General features: G+C 43.0%; 1 protein-coding gene across 1 annotated transcript in view; it reads left to right on the top strand.

Moving 5' to 3' along the window:
* The first annotated feature begins 1,058 nt into the window (after nt 1–1,058).
* B3glct (beta 3-glucosyltransferase) overlaps nt 1,059–13,841 on the top strand; it is a 120,814-nt gene continuing 108,031 nt past the window's right edge. Inside the window, exon 1 of the mRNA XM_076872348.1 lies at nt 1,059–1,242. Coding sequence (XP_076728463.1) covers nt 1,170–1,242 — 73 coding nt within the window. The 5' untranslated portion in view covers nt 1,059–1,169. The remainder of the gene's footprint in view (nt 1,243–13,841) is intronic.

The following is a 13,841-nucleotide window of genomic DNA, read 5'->3' as shown; positions in this document are numbered from 1 at the left end:
AGAATGTCACTACTTGCATTCACATGAAATAGTTAACACAGGAAATATTTCCCACTTTTAAGGAGTCAATATAAACAAAAAACTCATTGCCTCCAGATTTCCTTTTCAAAAAGCTGGTAGCAGTGTGTGCCTGTTGTATGAATATGTGGGAGGCTAAGGTGGAAGGATCACTTGAACCCAGAAGTTCAAGACCAGCCTGGGCAAATTAGTGAGACCCCCAAGTCAGAAACAAACCAAACCCAAACAAAAACCCAACAGCTGTTGTGTGGACAGATGATAATTTCAAGCTAAAGTCCCTCATGCCACTCAAGCTTATGGGGTTCACCTCAACAAACATTCATTTACCACCTACTTCTTTATCTCCCTCACATCCTACTTATACCCCTGGGGCCCAGGCCCTCATTAATGTTGAACAAAGGTGAATGTTGAGGTTTGTGGATTAGAGACTCGGGTTGGTAGGTACTTAGTGGAGTGGCAGGCACATAGAAGATGTCTGAAACATAGATTAAATATGAATGACCATATGGACGGTACCTCCAGGAGGTCAAGGTGGTCAAATTCCATTTTTAAAAAGGTTATTAATATTAAGTAAAATAGTTGATCTGATTAAAAACACTTTCATTGAAGCATAACATTGCTGCCAACAATATTAAGAGTTGAATTATTATTATTATTATTATTTTTTAAACAGCAGATAGTCCATCCATCAGCGAGGAAGAAGAGGAAAAAAAGAAAAGTGATTCCTCCTCCTTCACTTTTGATGTAACAGGGTGAAAATAGTGACCTACTGTTAGGGACCCAAGCAAGAGGATGGCTGAGTGTGGGAGGGCGAGAAGGCAGAGGAAGGGCCTGGTCAGGGAGCTGTTGGGGAGAAGGGACAGTAGCCAGAGGCAGCAGAGGTGAGACGTCTAGTAGAGCAAAGGGGCCACTTGTGCCCCCAGCCCGTCGGGCGCACCGTGGCCACAGCCGCAGCGGCGCTCACCGGGGTGCTGCCGCTCCCGGCCACCAGAGGGCGCGGCCAGAGCGGCGCGGCGGAGCCGGAGAAGGGAGGAGGGGAGCCGGTGGAGAAGGGTCAGCCGCGGCGGCAGGGCGGCGGCAGCGGCGCAGCTCTGCTCCCGGTGCGTCTCGGTCCCCGCGTCCAGGCAGGACGCTCAGCCCCAGCGACCGGGATGCAGCCGCCAGCCTGCCGTGTCCGCCGCCTCGCGTCCCCCGCGCTGCTGGCGCTCCTCGCGTGCTCCGCTGGTAAGTAGCGGGCGGCCGGGGCGCGCGCGGGCGAGGCTTGGGGCTTCTCGGGCGCAGCTGCCCGAGCCCCAATGAGCCCCGGGAGGGAGGTGCTGAGTGGCCCAGCCTTGCCCCGCTGGTTTCCGTGTCCCGCTGCCCCGTCCTCGCCGCGCCGCCTCTCAGCAGCGCCATTTCCCGGCGCCCAGGCGGGACCCGGGGCGTGCCCGCCCGGTGCCTTTCGGTCCCGGGTCCCCGCCGCCCCTGCCGGGCCCCAGACTCGCGTCTCTCCGCCTCCTTCCGCCTGGAACAGGCGGGCTGGCGGGCGGCCGAGCAGCCGGGGCGCAGCGCCCACCCCCACAGGAAGCGGAGGGGAGCTGTGCAACTGCGAGAAACTTTGAAGGAGGTTGGCTGCGGCCCCTCCCCCCCGAGTCCCGCCGCTGTTCGCCGGTCCCGAGCCCCGAGCGTCCGCGCTGCGCCCTCGCCGCGCCCGCGTGGGATGCCAGGCGGCGGCTGCCCCGCGCGCACTCCGCGACGGGGCGTGCCTCCCTCTGCGCGGCCTCGGACTTGCCCGGGCTCGCTAGGACGTGTGGCCAACTTGGCACCCTCCCTACTCTGATTCTGGGAGGGAGGACGGGGTGCCGGGCCGGGCCTCGGTGTGAGCGGGAGTGGTGTGGGGACACCATGGGGAAGCTTTCTGAAGTCTTGGATCTTCACTGGGCAAATTAGAAAACCCGTCTGAAAACAATGCTCTCCGACTCTCCTGCTGTGGCAGAGGTTTTCTCAGAGAGCAGGAAAGGATGGCGGAGAATTCTGCCACATTTTTTAGCGGCTCCTCTGGGATTCCAAGATGTTGATTTTACCTCCCTGGTCACTGGGGTGTGGGCCCCCCATGCTGGGAGAGGTGACCTTGACTGGCATCAGTCAACTGATCCATAGGAGACAAGTCCTCCTGGTATGCCAGGGCAAGGACCCTAGGAGCAAAAAGGAACCCTGGGCCCAGGAACCAGTGCAGGGAGCAACGCCCCCAGGACAGGTGGGAACCTGGGTTCAAGAGGTAGACCTGCTCCTAAGTGGCAGAAAGGGAGACTGATCACCTCCCAGAGTGGCCCAGGTAGTGTTGATTGTGCAAGATGAACCTGCAACCCTAAGGTACTGGGCCGCGGGCTGAAGACATGTTTGAATTCGAGTAAATGGGGACCAATTGAGATGGGCAGAACCTGAAGCGAGTCCTGATCCTTGGTTCCCAGGGGATCCTCATATGGCTTAGGGCAGCGCCAGACTCTCCTCTACCGGCCTGCTCTGGCTCCGGAGTTTATGCTGACCTGCCAATGTTAAGAGGCTTTCCCGCTAGGAAAACAGCTGGAAATGGACAGAGCAGTTGCTCGCCCCTTCCCCATTCCTTTTTTTGCTTGTGATTGTCATCTTTTGGGGGGAGGAAATGGGTGATAAACAGAGTTAGGTCACCCCCCCTAGAGTGTATGGTAAAGAATTTAAAGGGGGGGGTACTCTGGAGATTATGGAACTAAATGGACTCCTGGAAAACTTCAGACCTTCTGTGAAATAGATTGGCCTTCATTTGGAGTAAGTGGGCCCTCTGAGGAATCACTAGGTAAAGAACTACATGAGCAGGTGCCCAAATTAGTTTGAGACCAGAGAGAGGAAAAAGTGTCACTTTTAAATCCAAGCTGCTGTGGGACATAAATGGCTGTTTTATCTGTTCTTGTGCTCTGGGATTCTGCCAAGTTTCTTCCTAATGCTAGAAAATAGGAGAGACAAATGTAAAGGCTGGGTAGACCAGGTCCTGGACATTTTAAAGATGCTCAGGGGGTCTGCATTCTGCCTTGGAACAATTTAGGTGTTGCCCCAAGCCACAGAGGTTAGCTCTGTAATTTTCTGCAAATGCCTGATAGGAGAGTCTGATGGGCCCAGGAATATCAGGGATGCTCTACCTCCTGTACTGTTTTCCTCTTTGCTGCAGTTGGGCACAAGATGGGATTGAGCCATGACTCAGAAACACAAGACTATATGCAGGAGAGCGGGATGGGGAAAAGTGCAAGAAACCACCAGTTTGGTGGTGGTGGTGGTGGATGGTTGCACCTTTACATTAAAACAAACAAACAAAAAAAAACCCCAAAAAACTCTAGTCTAGAGAAAGAGGATGCTGTCAGGGGGAAAAACACTGAAAAACCCCCAGATAGCTCTCTGGGGCTTAAGTTAAAATATTAAAAAGAGTCCTAAGATAAAAAGGAAAAAGAAGCCATGAGATGATAGACACTGTTGTTTTATTTGGACTCAGGAAGCTATCCTAAAGCCTTCACTATTTCTGGCTCAAACTTTAGGCCTCCTCAAGGCCCAGACTCCCTGACTTCTGCCTCTGGAAATGATGCCAACAGTAGGGCAGAGCGGGGATCTGAGCCAGCTGCAGTGGCTCCCGCTTCTCCACTGCTCTGTCTCCTTTACTATCCAAGTTAGCGAAGGAGTTAAAACAATGCCAAAAGGATATTCAGATTTTATTTTCTGGGGAGAAGCTAGAAATGAATTGGAGAACAACAAAGGCAGGTTGGGAGTAATTATGGCCATATCATTTTTTTCCTTCAAAACCTCTGTCTTGAGCTCATGGTTTCTGTGTTGCATTCACACTTGGTCCTGTGCATCTAAATTTATAGTGTTTTGCTCTGATCAGTCTTGTTTTGTCCAACTTGAGTTTTTAGTCCTTTGTCTTTCCTTCTGTCTTTATTCAGAGATCAGTTATTCAAGGAGAAGCTGTAAAATCTTTGTTTCCTGTTAGTTTTTATGTTTATTTCTGTGCATCTGTGTACTATATGTTGTGTCTGTATATAATATCTATCATGTACACGGTGTCAAAATTGGTTTATAGATAAATGAGTACTCATAAATTTAGTAAATGGATCCAAATGTTTTTTAGTTCACATGACTTAAGCGTTTCAGAAAAAGTTCAATTTAAATTGGCTAAACAGATAAGAATAAAAATGTCTTTAAGATTACTAACCCACATATTTTTCTAGGTGATCAAGAAATCCATAGTGTTGCTTTCTATAAGATGTTTAAAGTATAATATCCATTGCTTCTAGAATTTTTCTTTAGCAGAAACTGATGGCATGTACCTGTAAACTACATTTGTCTGATAGCTTGGTTTTCATGAGTAACCTAAAGTTAACAATTAAAAATGAGTAAACTAGATTAAACATAAATGGGATTAGTTTTCATAAATGTGTTTGTTAGAGGAAACATTTGATCAATTTTCAAAATTAAAATACTAAAACATCAATTGCTAAATATTAATTCAGGTACTCTTCTTAAATTCCATAAGATAATACATACTTTAGTATTATACTGTTTTTATAAATTGGTAAATGAAAAAAAGGGGGAATTTCATATTGCTTTGTTTCTGCATCTTCACTGAAGCAAGGTTACTAAAGGATAAGATTCTAATACATGTAATTCTATGTGCAAAGAGTACAAAAGGTTTCAGCTGTGTTTAATTAAAGTACTGCAAAAAGCATATAAAGTATTTCATGCTATTAAAATGGAGTAATTTGTCTAAATTTAGAAATTTCATAAGGATTGTTCCAAAATGTAAATTTTAGAGTCAGCAACTAAAAAGATATAAAAGGTATGGAAATATATTTAATTTTAAAACATTTTTAATGTAAAAATGTTTCTGGAGGAAAAAATATTTCATGTGGTGAAATAAACAAGTCATAAAATGTCCAAGTAAGTTATGCAAGGATTTTGGAGGATGAATCTCAAAAAAATTGTGTGTGGTTAAGTTGGCTGTTATGAACATGATCAGTTAATATATTTAAGGGGTTTTTCCTGAGGTCAAATATTAATGTACTAACAGAAACCAGAATTTAATTTTGTATGTGTTAAAGTAACAAGGGTTTCTTAAAACATTGGTCTGGTCTTACCTAGCAGGATAATTTTTTGTGTCTTTTAGGTTCTATTATTTAGGAGAGATAGTCTTAGGGGAATCAGGGGTTGTATAAATCAAATTGAATATACAACTAATTTTTAGATTATTACACTACATCGAACATTCTATTTTTTTTAAACTTAAACTTGGTTAATCTGAGGACATCAATGTAATTGTGATTCTGTTACTAGCTTCTTTATACATCAGATATATTTATGTCCTCCAAGTATACAAGTCTTTTTTACAGCATTTTACTAAGCTGGTATTCTCCAAAATAAAGTCTATAATAATAGTTTCTTTTAGGTTTATTTAAAAATAACAAATTTAGTTATTTATTTATATCACTATTTTATAGTCAGATAAAAATGACTGTCATAATAATTATACATGTATATAATTTTCTGATACTCCTTACACTGGGATGGGAATTTAATGTATTTTTAGAAGATAATAAGGAGAGCCTGGTTTGTTTAATTGTTGACAGTATGAAACATAAGACATTTTGCCACTTTTCCCAAAAAGAAAGTTGGGAGCTCTCTAATTGCTTTTTTAAAGAAATTATTATTATTATTATTCATGTTCCTGATAAGATGAACATTGTGTTAATTGATATTCATATAATCTCAGGAAATAATACACAAAAACTTTATAAAATGACATCTAAGAAATAAAACACTTTCCTTGTCAAGAGGCCACCTCATCTGTGTTAAGACTCTGCCTCTTACCTTATTCCATGTTAGAACAACTCCAAAGAGGGCTAAATTTAACTTTATTTAAAGTTAAGTTCAAAAGATAGATTTATTGTTGTTAAGATTACTGTGATCTCAAAATAAACAAGGGATGTAATATATAACTAAGTAAAGGTTTGAGATTATAAAAATTATGCTTCTTGGTTTATAGCTATTATACAAACTACATGTTTTTGTTCTTGTCAATTTCATTATGTATTTTCCTTGTAAACTTTGTAACTGCTGTTAGTGGTTTACAGAAGTACATCTTTTAATATAACAATCTGAGTTATTTGAGACAAAAAGCTATCACCTATAGGACAGATAGGATATAAGGCTCACTTCCAGCACTAACACTAGCCCCTATTAAATAGAAATGTTAAGTAACTATAAAATTATAGACATTAATAGTACTCCTACTCTAGGACTGGTAAAATTGGCCTGCTAGGTGTTTAAAACCAAAATTTGGAGACTAAAGTTAATGAAATAAAGGTCAAGAAAAAAAAAATAGCCAATATTTTGGCACTTACCCTTTAAGTCAACCAGAACCTAGAACAATGAGACCCTATTATTATTATTATTATTATTCCCAATAAAATGATATATTGTATTAATTGATATTGGCCTTGCACTTCTGGTGAGTCCCTCTGAACTCCTCATCAGGGAGACTGAGAGGACCCCAGAGAACAAGAAGCCAACCAATGCACATGCTGCAAAGAAGAGGGTCATTGGAGAGGGGAATGTCCCTAATGTTTCCACGGGAAGCCAAATGTAGTCAGCAAGACCCCCATCTATTCTGGCAGATGGCACAAATGGTAGAAGAAACTAGAGGAGGTCAGAGGCTTCTCACTCATCCCCAAGAGTAACCCCCTGAGGAATCTCAGCTGATTTTTAACAGTAGATAGGAACAAGGTCAATTCTGACCAACTTGGTCTTAAACACCTAGTAGGAAAATTATAACCGAAGTACAGCCATACATGGGCTGGTGTTCGTGACTAAGGAGGTACAACTGGTGCAAGGGGGTTGGAGATCACCTGGAAGTTACAACTAAGCAAACTGTGCCAGGAAACCCACCCTTACTGGATCAAGTGTTGCCTATTATCTTGTTAATGCTTAGGTCTAGCCATACTAGATAGACAGGATTCTCCCCTTATGAGATTCTTTATGGACCTCCTCCTTCTATCATAAGGGGTATACAAGAAGCTCTTTTAAACATTGGAACACATTACTCTGAGGTAGCAGAGGCAGGCTCTAGATTCAGCCTTGACCACTACACACCATTGGGTTAGGGAAAAGCTACTTGTGAGCCTGACCACAGATGCCTACTGTTTAAACCAGGAGATGCTATTTGGGTAAAGCCTCTTTGGAGGAGTCTGCTCACCATCATTTTGTCCACCCCTACTGTAGTAAAAGTGGCCAGTGGACTCATCACAGCAGAGTGCAACCAGCTTCTTATGATTGGGAGTACATTCCCAGTCCAGCTACACCATGTAAGTTGACCACCCAAAACAAGCAAGCTACACCCGAGAGGTTCCCAAGGACTACAGCCCTGCTTTAGTCACTCCGGAAGCTGACTAATCTACGCATGGCAGAAGCTTGAGGAATCAACCGCTGGCTGGGATAAATGGACAAGTCTTATTTTCTATGTACAGTGAGGCTTTGGTGCTGCCCTCCCCCCCCCGCCCCCCGCCCCCCGTCCGCCTCCCCCACTTTATTCCTCTCTGTTGCCACACTCTTAGCCTTAGTTTTCACAGTAGGATCAACAGCAACTGCTCCAGCCAGCTGGCACTGGGTTGAAAAGCTTCTATTAGCAGCCTCTCACCTCCTTTTGACAGGATGCTTTGTTACTCTTGGTTGTGTTTGATCTGGCTCCCGATTGTAGACTTGAGTCTCTTACCTTGTGACCCATGTCTTCATATGACTCAACAGGCCAAGTTGTAGCCACAATCCTACTTGATCATAACCATTTCTCCTACTAGGAAACTGTCTCAGGAATCTGCAGGTTGGATAAAAAGGTCACCCACATCTCAGTCCAGACCTGTGAAAGGTTAGAATCCCAGGGAATTATTTGGAGGATGGTTTTCAACTTTGAGGGGGAATTCAAGAGTCTCCTAAGTATTGTGGTTTTTATGTTAGGGGGTCTGCCTTCTCCTGCCTTGCTTGTTACCCCTGGTTATAAGATCTATTTCTAGTTTCATAGAGGCTCTGGTTAAAAGGAAAATGGTCACTTATGTCATGATGTTATGGAAATATACACCATTAAAACTCTTTGATCCTGAAAGGATCTTAGCATCAAAGTGGGAAATGTGGTAGAGATTTTATCAGGGCGCAGAAAAACCGATAATTTGACACCATCAGTATCAATATGAACCTTCCCCAACTCAGTTGCAACACTGTTGCTACTCTGTAGAATAGAAAATAGAAGGCCTAACCTGAAATATCTACTACCTCACACCGGACACAAGGAACTACTATGTAAAAGGAAACTGACAAGCACATATAAAGCTATACCTCCCTATGCTAAATTCTCAGCCTTTCGATGAGAATCCACTGAGCCTGTGTTGGCACAAATAAACACTTCCTGCTGAATGCCCTGGTGTCCTGTGTCTCTGAGCGCGAACCCTGCTTCCACAATGTCCATTTCTTTTTCCAATCTCCTCACAAAGGCCTATAACCCCACCCCTTTCTCATAAAAGGATGTGGTAAAAGTCTTTTTTTTTTCTTTTTTTAAATCCTTCTGATTGACTATGATGTGATTTGTTCAAGTTGAAAAGCTTGGCTGAAAAAGTTCTTTCCTTTCAGAGTGTTATAATGACACTGTCCTCTCAGGCTTGCTTGAGTTTCTAGACTCTAAAAAGGCAGTAATTTCAAATTTTTAGAAATGGTAGAATGTTGCAGTTGAGGAAGAGACGTAGCATTATTGCACACTGCTTTCGTTAGCCACTGGGACCTTGACAGTCTGTGTATAATTGTATCGAAGTTCTCCAAATAGGGGCCTTATTTGCTGTTTCTGTACATCCCAGACATTTCTGTAGGTGCTCTGTAAGTGTGGGAAATCAAATGACATTAGTTGGTAATTGTTCACACACATAATTAATTTGCCGACTCTGTAATTAAAATTGTTAGGGCACCTTGGACAGAGAAGGCTGTAATTGATCATCTTTGGTGGAAAAAAGCATTGTTGGGTGGTAGCCCCAGGGAGAAGGGGAAGTTGAAGATTTACGAAATCGACTAGGTGACTGCTGGCTGTATCAGTTGGCTTATTGCCTGGAAGTTTGTAACTCACCAAATGAGTGGGTGGTAGCAGAAACTGGCATTCTATTTACAGCACTGCACTTAATAATGCTGTACTGGTGATATTATGCTTGTACATGATGCCTACAATGTATAGGCTGAAATGTACATTTGCATTTCTATGTGTAATCTTTTATTACCGTTAGGGGAATATTTGCACAGTCCAAACTTGATATTACACTGAAGGACATTCAGAATGAACTAAATGTCAACACATTTCTAGAGATGTCGATTAGCCTTGTGAAGTTGTCAGATAAGCACAATAAATAAGACATAAAACCCATTAAAAGGTCCCTGTGAGACATTTGGGCTTTGTGAACTGGCTTTCATGGGTTGGTAGAGACAGGAGGCTGTATTCTCTGGGGTCGGAAGTAAATCATGACTATGCTTTATTGAGGTTTAGTTTGATGTTAAGGGAGGGACATTGAAACATATGGAAACAAAGAAACATATAAGGATATCATGAGTGGGGCCTGATGATTGCCTTAAAATTCTGCTAAAACAGTGTAATAAGAGTTCTGAGATGGGATCAATCCTGAAAGTTTATGAATACCTTAAATATTCCCTTACAAGATTGGTTCAGCTATGGATAGTTTCTTGACAGACTTAACATTTATTTAAAAATTTTTTGGCAAGGTGGTGCGGGGAGGTCAAGATAGCACACATCTGTAATCTCAATGTCTCAGGAGGCTGAGGCAGGAGGATTGTGAGTTCAAAGCCAGCCTCAGCAATGGTGAGGGGCTGAGCAACTCAGGGAGACCCTGTCTTAAATGAAATACAAAATAGGGCTGGGATATGGCTCAGTGGTTGAGTGCCCCTGAGTTCAATCCCCAGTACCAAAAAAAAAAAAACAAAAAAACAAAAAAACAAAACAAAAAAAAAAAAAACCCAGAATAAGAAAAAGAAAGAAAGAAACATTGGTTTTAAATCCATATGCATATACAGACAAAATTCACAGTAACTTCTGTCCTAATGTCTGGCACTAGTTGTGGAGTCAGATTTATTCAAGCCTTTTGGTCACTACTTATTTATTAGCTGAATGACTTTTGAAGCCTCATTTTTCTCATATAAAACTGAAGACATGTATTGGTTAGGAACCTGGAAACTCTTTTGTATCTTATAGTTTTTTTTTTTTAAATAATATTTTTTTTTTAGTGTTTGGCGGACACAACATCTTTGTCTGTATGTGGTGCTGAGGATCGAACCCGGGCCGCACGCATGCCAGGCGAGTGTGCTACCGCTTGAGCCACATCCCCAGCCCAAGTATCTTATAGTTTTAAGAAAATGATTCCACAGTAGCAGAAACTGCTAATTGCCTACACAAGAGTCCTTTGAACCCTCTTTTCCTAACAAAACTCAATGGGATTATACTGAGGTTGAGGGGATGGTTGGAGGAATGGTGTCAGTGGTGGCAATGTGAAGCATTTTCAGTAGCTTTTGCAAATAGGGGTGTCTAGTGATGAATCCATAAAGATTATTGGATAGAACAATCCAGTAATCCTGCTCAAATGCAGGCCCTTTTTGCCATGTTTCATTCCCCCTTCTCCTTATTGCTTGTTCCATGGATCTGATGGCTGGAGCTGTGGAGGCCATGTTGTGGCTAGGAGGTGACTTGAAGACAGAGGCAGGCAGTAGTAAGAATGATAGAATGGAAAGAGAAGAAGCCTGGGTGCCAGGAAGATGTGGAGCATCCTGTCAGTCCTGTCTATCACCTATTTGCAGTTTTGCCTTGTATGAGAATCTATGCAGCCAAACAGTCCTAATTGATACATCTGTGAAGAAGCTGATTCAAACCAATGGTAAAATAATAGGTATTAGCTTGTATCTTTCACATCCCTGTCTCCTCTCGGTAGGAGCCAAGATTGTATTTCTTAGCGCCCGCCAAAATTAGGAATGATTTTTTGTTCTGAGTCAATTCTTGCTCAGATTCCTTTCATTGCAGCGAGTCAGAAGTTTTAAAACAGCAAGTCAGACCTATTTCCAGGCTGTGTGTGTGTGTGTGTGTGTGTGTGTGTGTGTGTGTGTGTGTGAAACCCTCCCTTTATTACTGAGGCAGTACACAGCTATCACTGGTACAAGTTTAATCTTACAGGTGCATTCTTTGTCATTCAGGATCCCCAAGTTAGCATAGCCTCCTTGGTTCTGAACTTGATCCATGGGGGTTTGCCTGCAGTTGACAGTCAACCTCCGGGGTACAAGGAGCATCTTCTGCAAGTGGGACAGGGGATAGAGAGAAGATGTTTGTACCCTTTTAAAAATTTCCTTGGAACTGAACATTTTGGGGCCCATAATAGAGCACGTCCTAATAATTAACCTCATTTGAAGCATCAAGGTCAAAGATTTTTGCTGCTGGTTAGATACATTGTAAGAAAATAAGCAAGCATAATGTCTAGGCATAAAGATAGTACGTATAAGGACTTTGCAACTGATTTTCCTCTTGTAGCACTAGGTGCAATCTGCATTTGGCATTGTTCAGGTTCCTGCTTAAAAATAATGTACAGGAGTCCCCATAGGTTTACCCCACCTCTCCCACGATAAAGGAAAGTTGTGGTGAGTGTCAAACTCCTTGTGCCTAGTATTGATTGAGAGTCTCCCTTGCTGCCGTGATTTCAAAGTATTGTTCACTAAGCGACTCCCGGAGAAACACCATTGTTATTGTACAGGCTCACTTGAATTGCTAGACCGTGTTGATTTCCAAACATTAAAAAGAATATTACAAGGAAAAACTACCTAAAGTTTGCTTCATTTATTAAAAAGTAATTGTTGAGGACCTACTATGTGTCAAGCATCGGGATATTGCTGGAACAAGACGGATCTGCCTGTCTCCCCGCTTGTAGAGCTGGCAGTGTAGGAGGGAAGGTGACGTCAAACAATAACTCCATAGAAGCTCACTGCAGCTTCTGTGGAAGACACTTTGAGAACATGTTGCAGAAAGATCTATGGCTTTCAGCAAGTCTGGGGCAGGGGTTTTCTACTGAGAGAGATCTTGTGCTCAGGGAACATTCATCAATGTCTGGAGACCTTTCGGATGTCATTGGATGGTGTGGCAGTGGTTGCTGCTAGCATCCAGAGCCAGGGACGCAGCTGGGTGACCTACAATGCACAGGACAGCTGTGCCCCACCACCAAACAACTGATTATCGGGCCCCAAATCTCAACAGAACCAGGGTTGAGAAACCTTGGAATAAGAGCTTAAAGAAGGCCTCCGTGAGGAAGTGACACTACCTCCCAGGCCTGAAGGGGAAGTGGAGCCCATGAAGTGGAGGGGAAAAGGGCGAGCGAGCAGAGGGACCCAGCTAGGCTGTGAAGGAATCCTGTGGAGGAAGGACAGAGCCCCAGCGAGTGTGAGGAAGGGGCTGGAGGGAGACCCTCAGTGCTGTACAAAATTACATATGAGAGGCTGTGAGGGGAAGGGGAAAATAAACAAGGAGAGAAATGAATTACAGTAGAAGGGGTAGAGGGAGAAGATGGGAGGGGAGGGGAGGGGATAGTAGAGGATAGGAAAGGTAGCAGAACACAACAGTCACTAATAGGGCATCATGTAAAATTGTGGATGTGTAACCGATGTGACTCTGCAATCTGTATCTGGGGTAAAAATGGGAGTTCATAACCCACTTGAGTCTAATGTATGCAATATGGTATGTCAAGAGCTTTGTAATGTTTTGAACAACCAGTAAAAAAAAAGAAAATAAATTAGGTAAGATGACATAGGCATATGTAGCATCTGCTTATGGTTATGAAATTTTCAGGTCTGAAAGTCATTCTTATGAGAAAAGTGTGATCTTTGATGACATGATCATGAAGTAGACAAGATTTATGTCAAAAAAAAAAAAAAAGATGAATTATGTCATGTATACAAATGATGTGCATTTATGTACTTTTGTGTATTTACTTGAATTCTACATACTTTTAAATGTATTCATGTAAACTATTATATATATATGTGACATTTGCATAGAACTTTGTAATGATTCACAATATTATTATAATTACATACATTATAATAAAAATAGGTTTTGGACTTTATTTTTTCCACCTAAAAAAAAGAAAGGGGCTGGCGACATCAGCAGGGGCCAGCTTGGACAGGGCTTGCAGACTGGGTAATGCATCCAGGGCTGTGTTGAAGGGCTGTCATGGGACAGTGCATGACTGGACTTGATGGAGCTCACTCTGGTCGTCCTGCGGAATGGGGGTTGCAGGTTGTCAGTGTGGACCTGGGGAACTGCGAGGAGGCTGCCATAGCAAACTAGTTGAGAGATGATTACGAATCTCTAAGCCGCTGTGATAGATTGGGCACAGTGGGCTGGGAGAGAGGCTGGGGGCAGGGATGAGTCATGGATTTCTGTCAGGAGCTGCCGGTGTGTTGTGTACCGACTTAGGAACTAATGAGGAAGACCAGATTTTTTTTTTTTAAAGTTCTTATGGTTAAATATGCATAGCATAAGATTTATTCAGCCTCATAAATCTTAGGCATATAATTTTGTGGCATGAAATACCAGACTTTTTTTTTCAGATATATTTTTAATTTGGGGGGAAGTGAAGCTGATCAGTTCTGGGCAGGTTCAGGTTATGAACTGTTAGATATTTGGGTCAGGAGCTCAGAGGAGAAGTCCTGCTGGAGAGGTATTTGGGCTTGGGAGTCCCTGCACTATGTGGCAATTT

The sequence above is a fragment of the Callospermophilus lateralis genome, chromosome 12 (genome assembly GCF_048772815.1).
Source record: "Callospermophilus lateralis isolate mCalLat2 chromosome 12, mCalLat2.hap1, whole genome shotgun sequence".
NCBI classification, from domain to species: Eukaryota; Metazoa; Chordata; class Mammalia; order Rodentia; family Sciuridae; genus Callospermophilus; species Callospermophilus lateralis.
The sequence above is the reverse complement of the archived record's forward strand: the minus strand, read 5'-3'. Positions and strand labels throughout refer to the sequence as shown.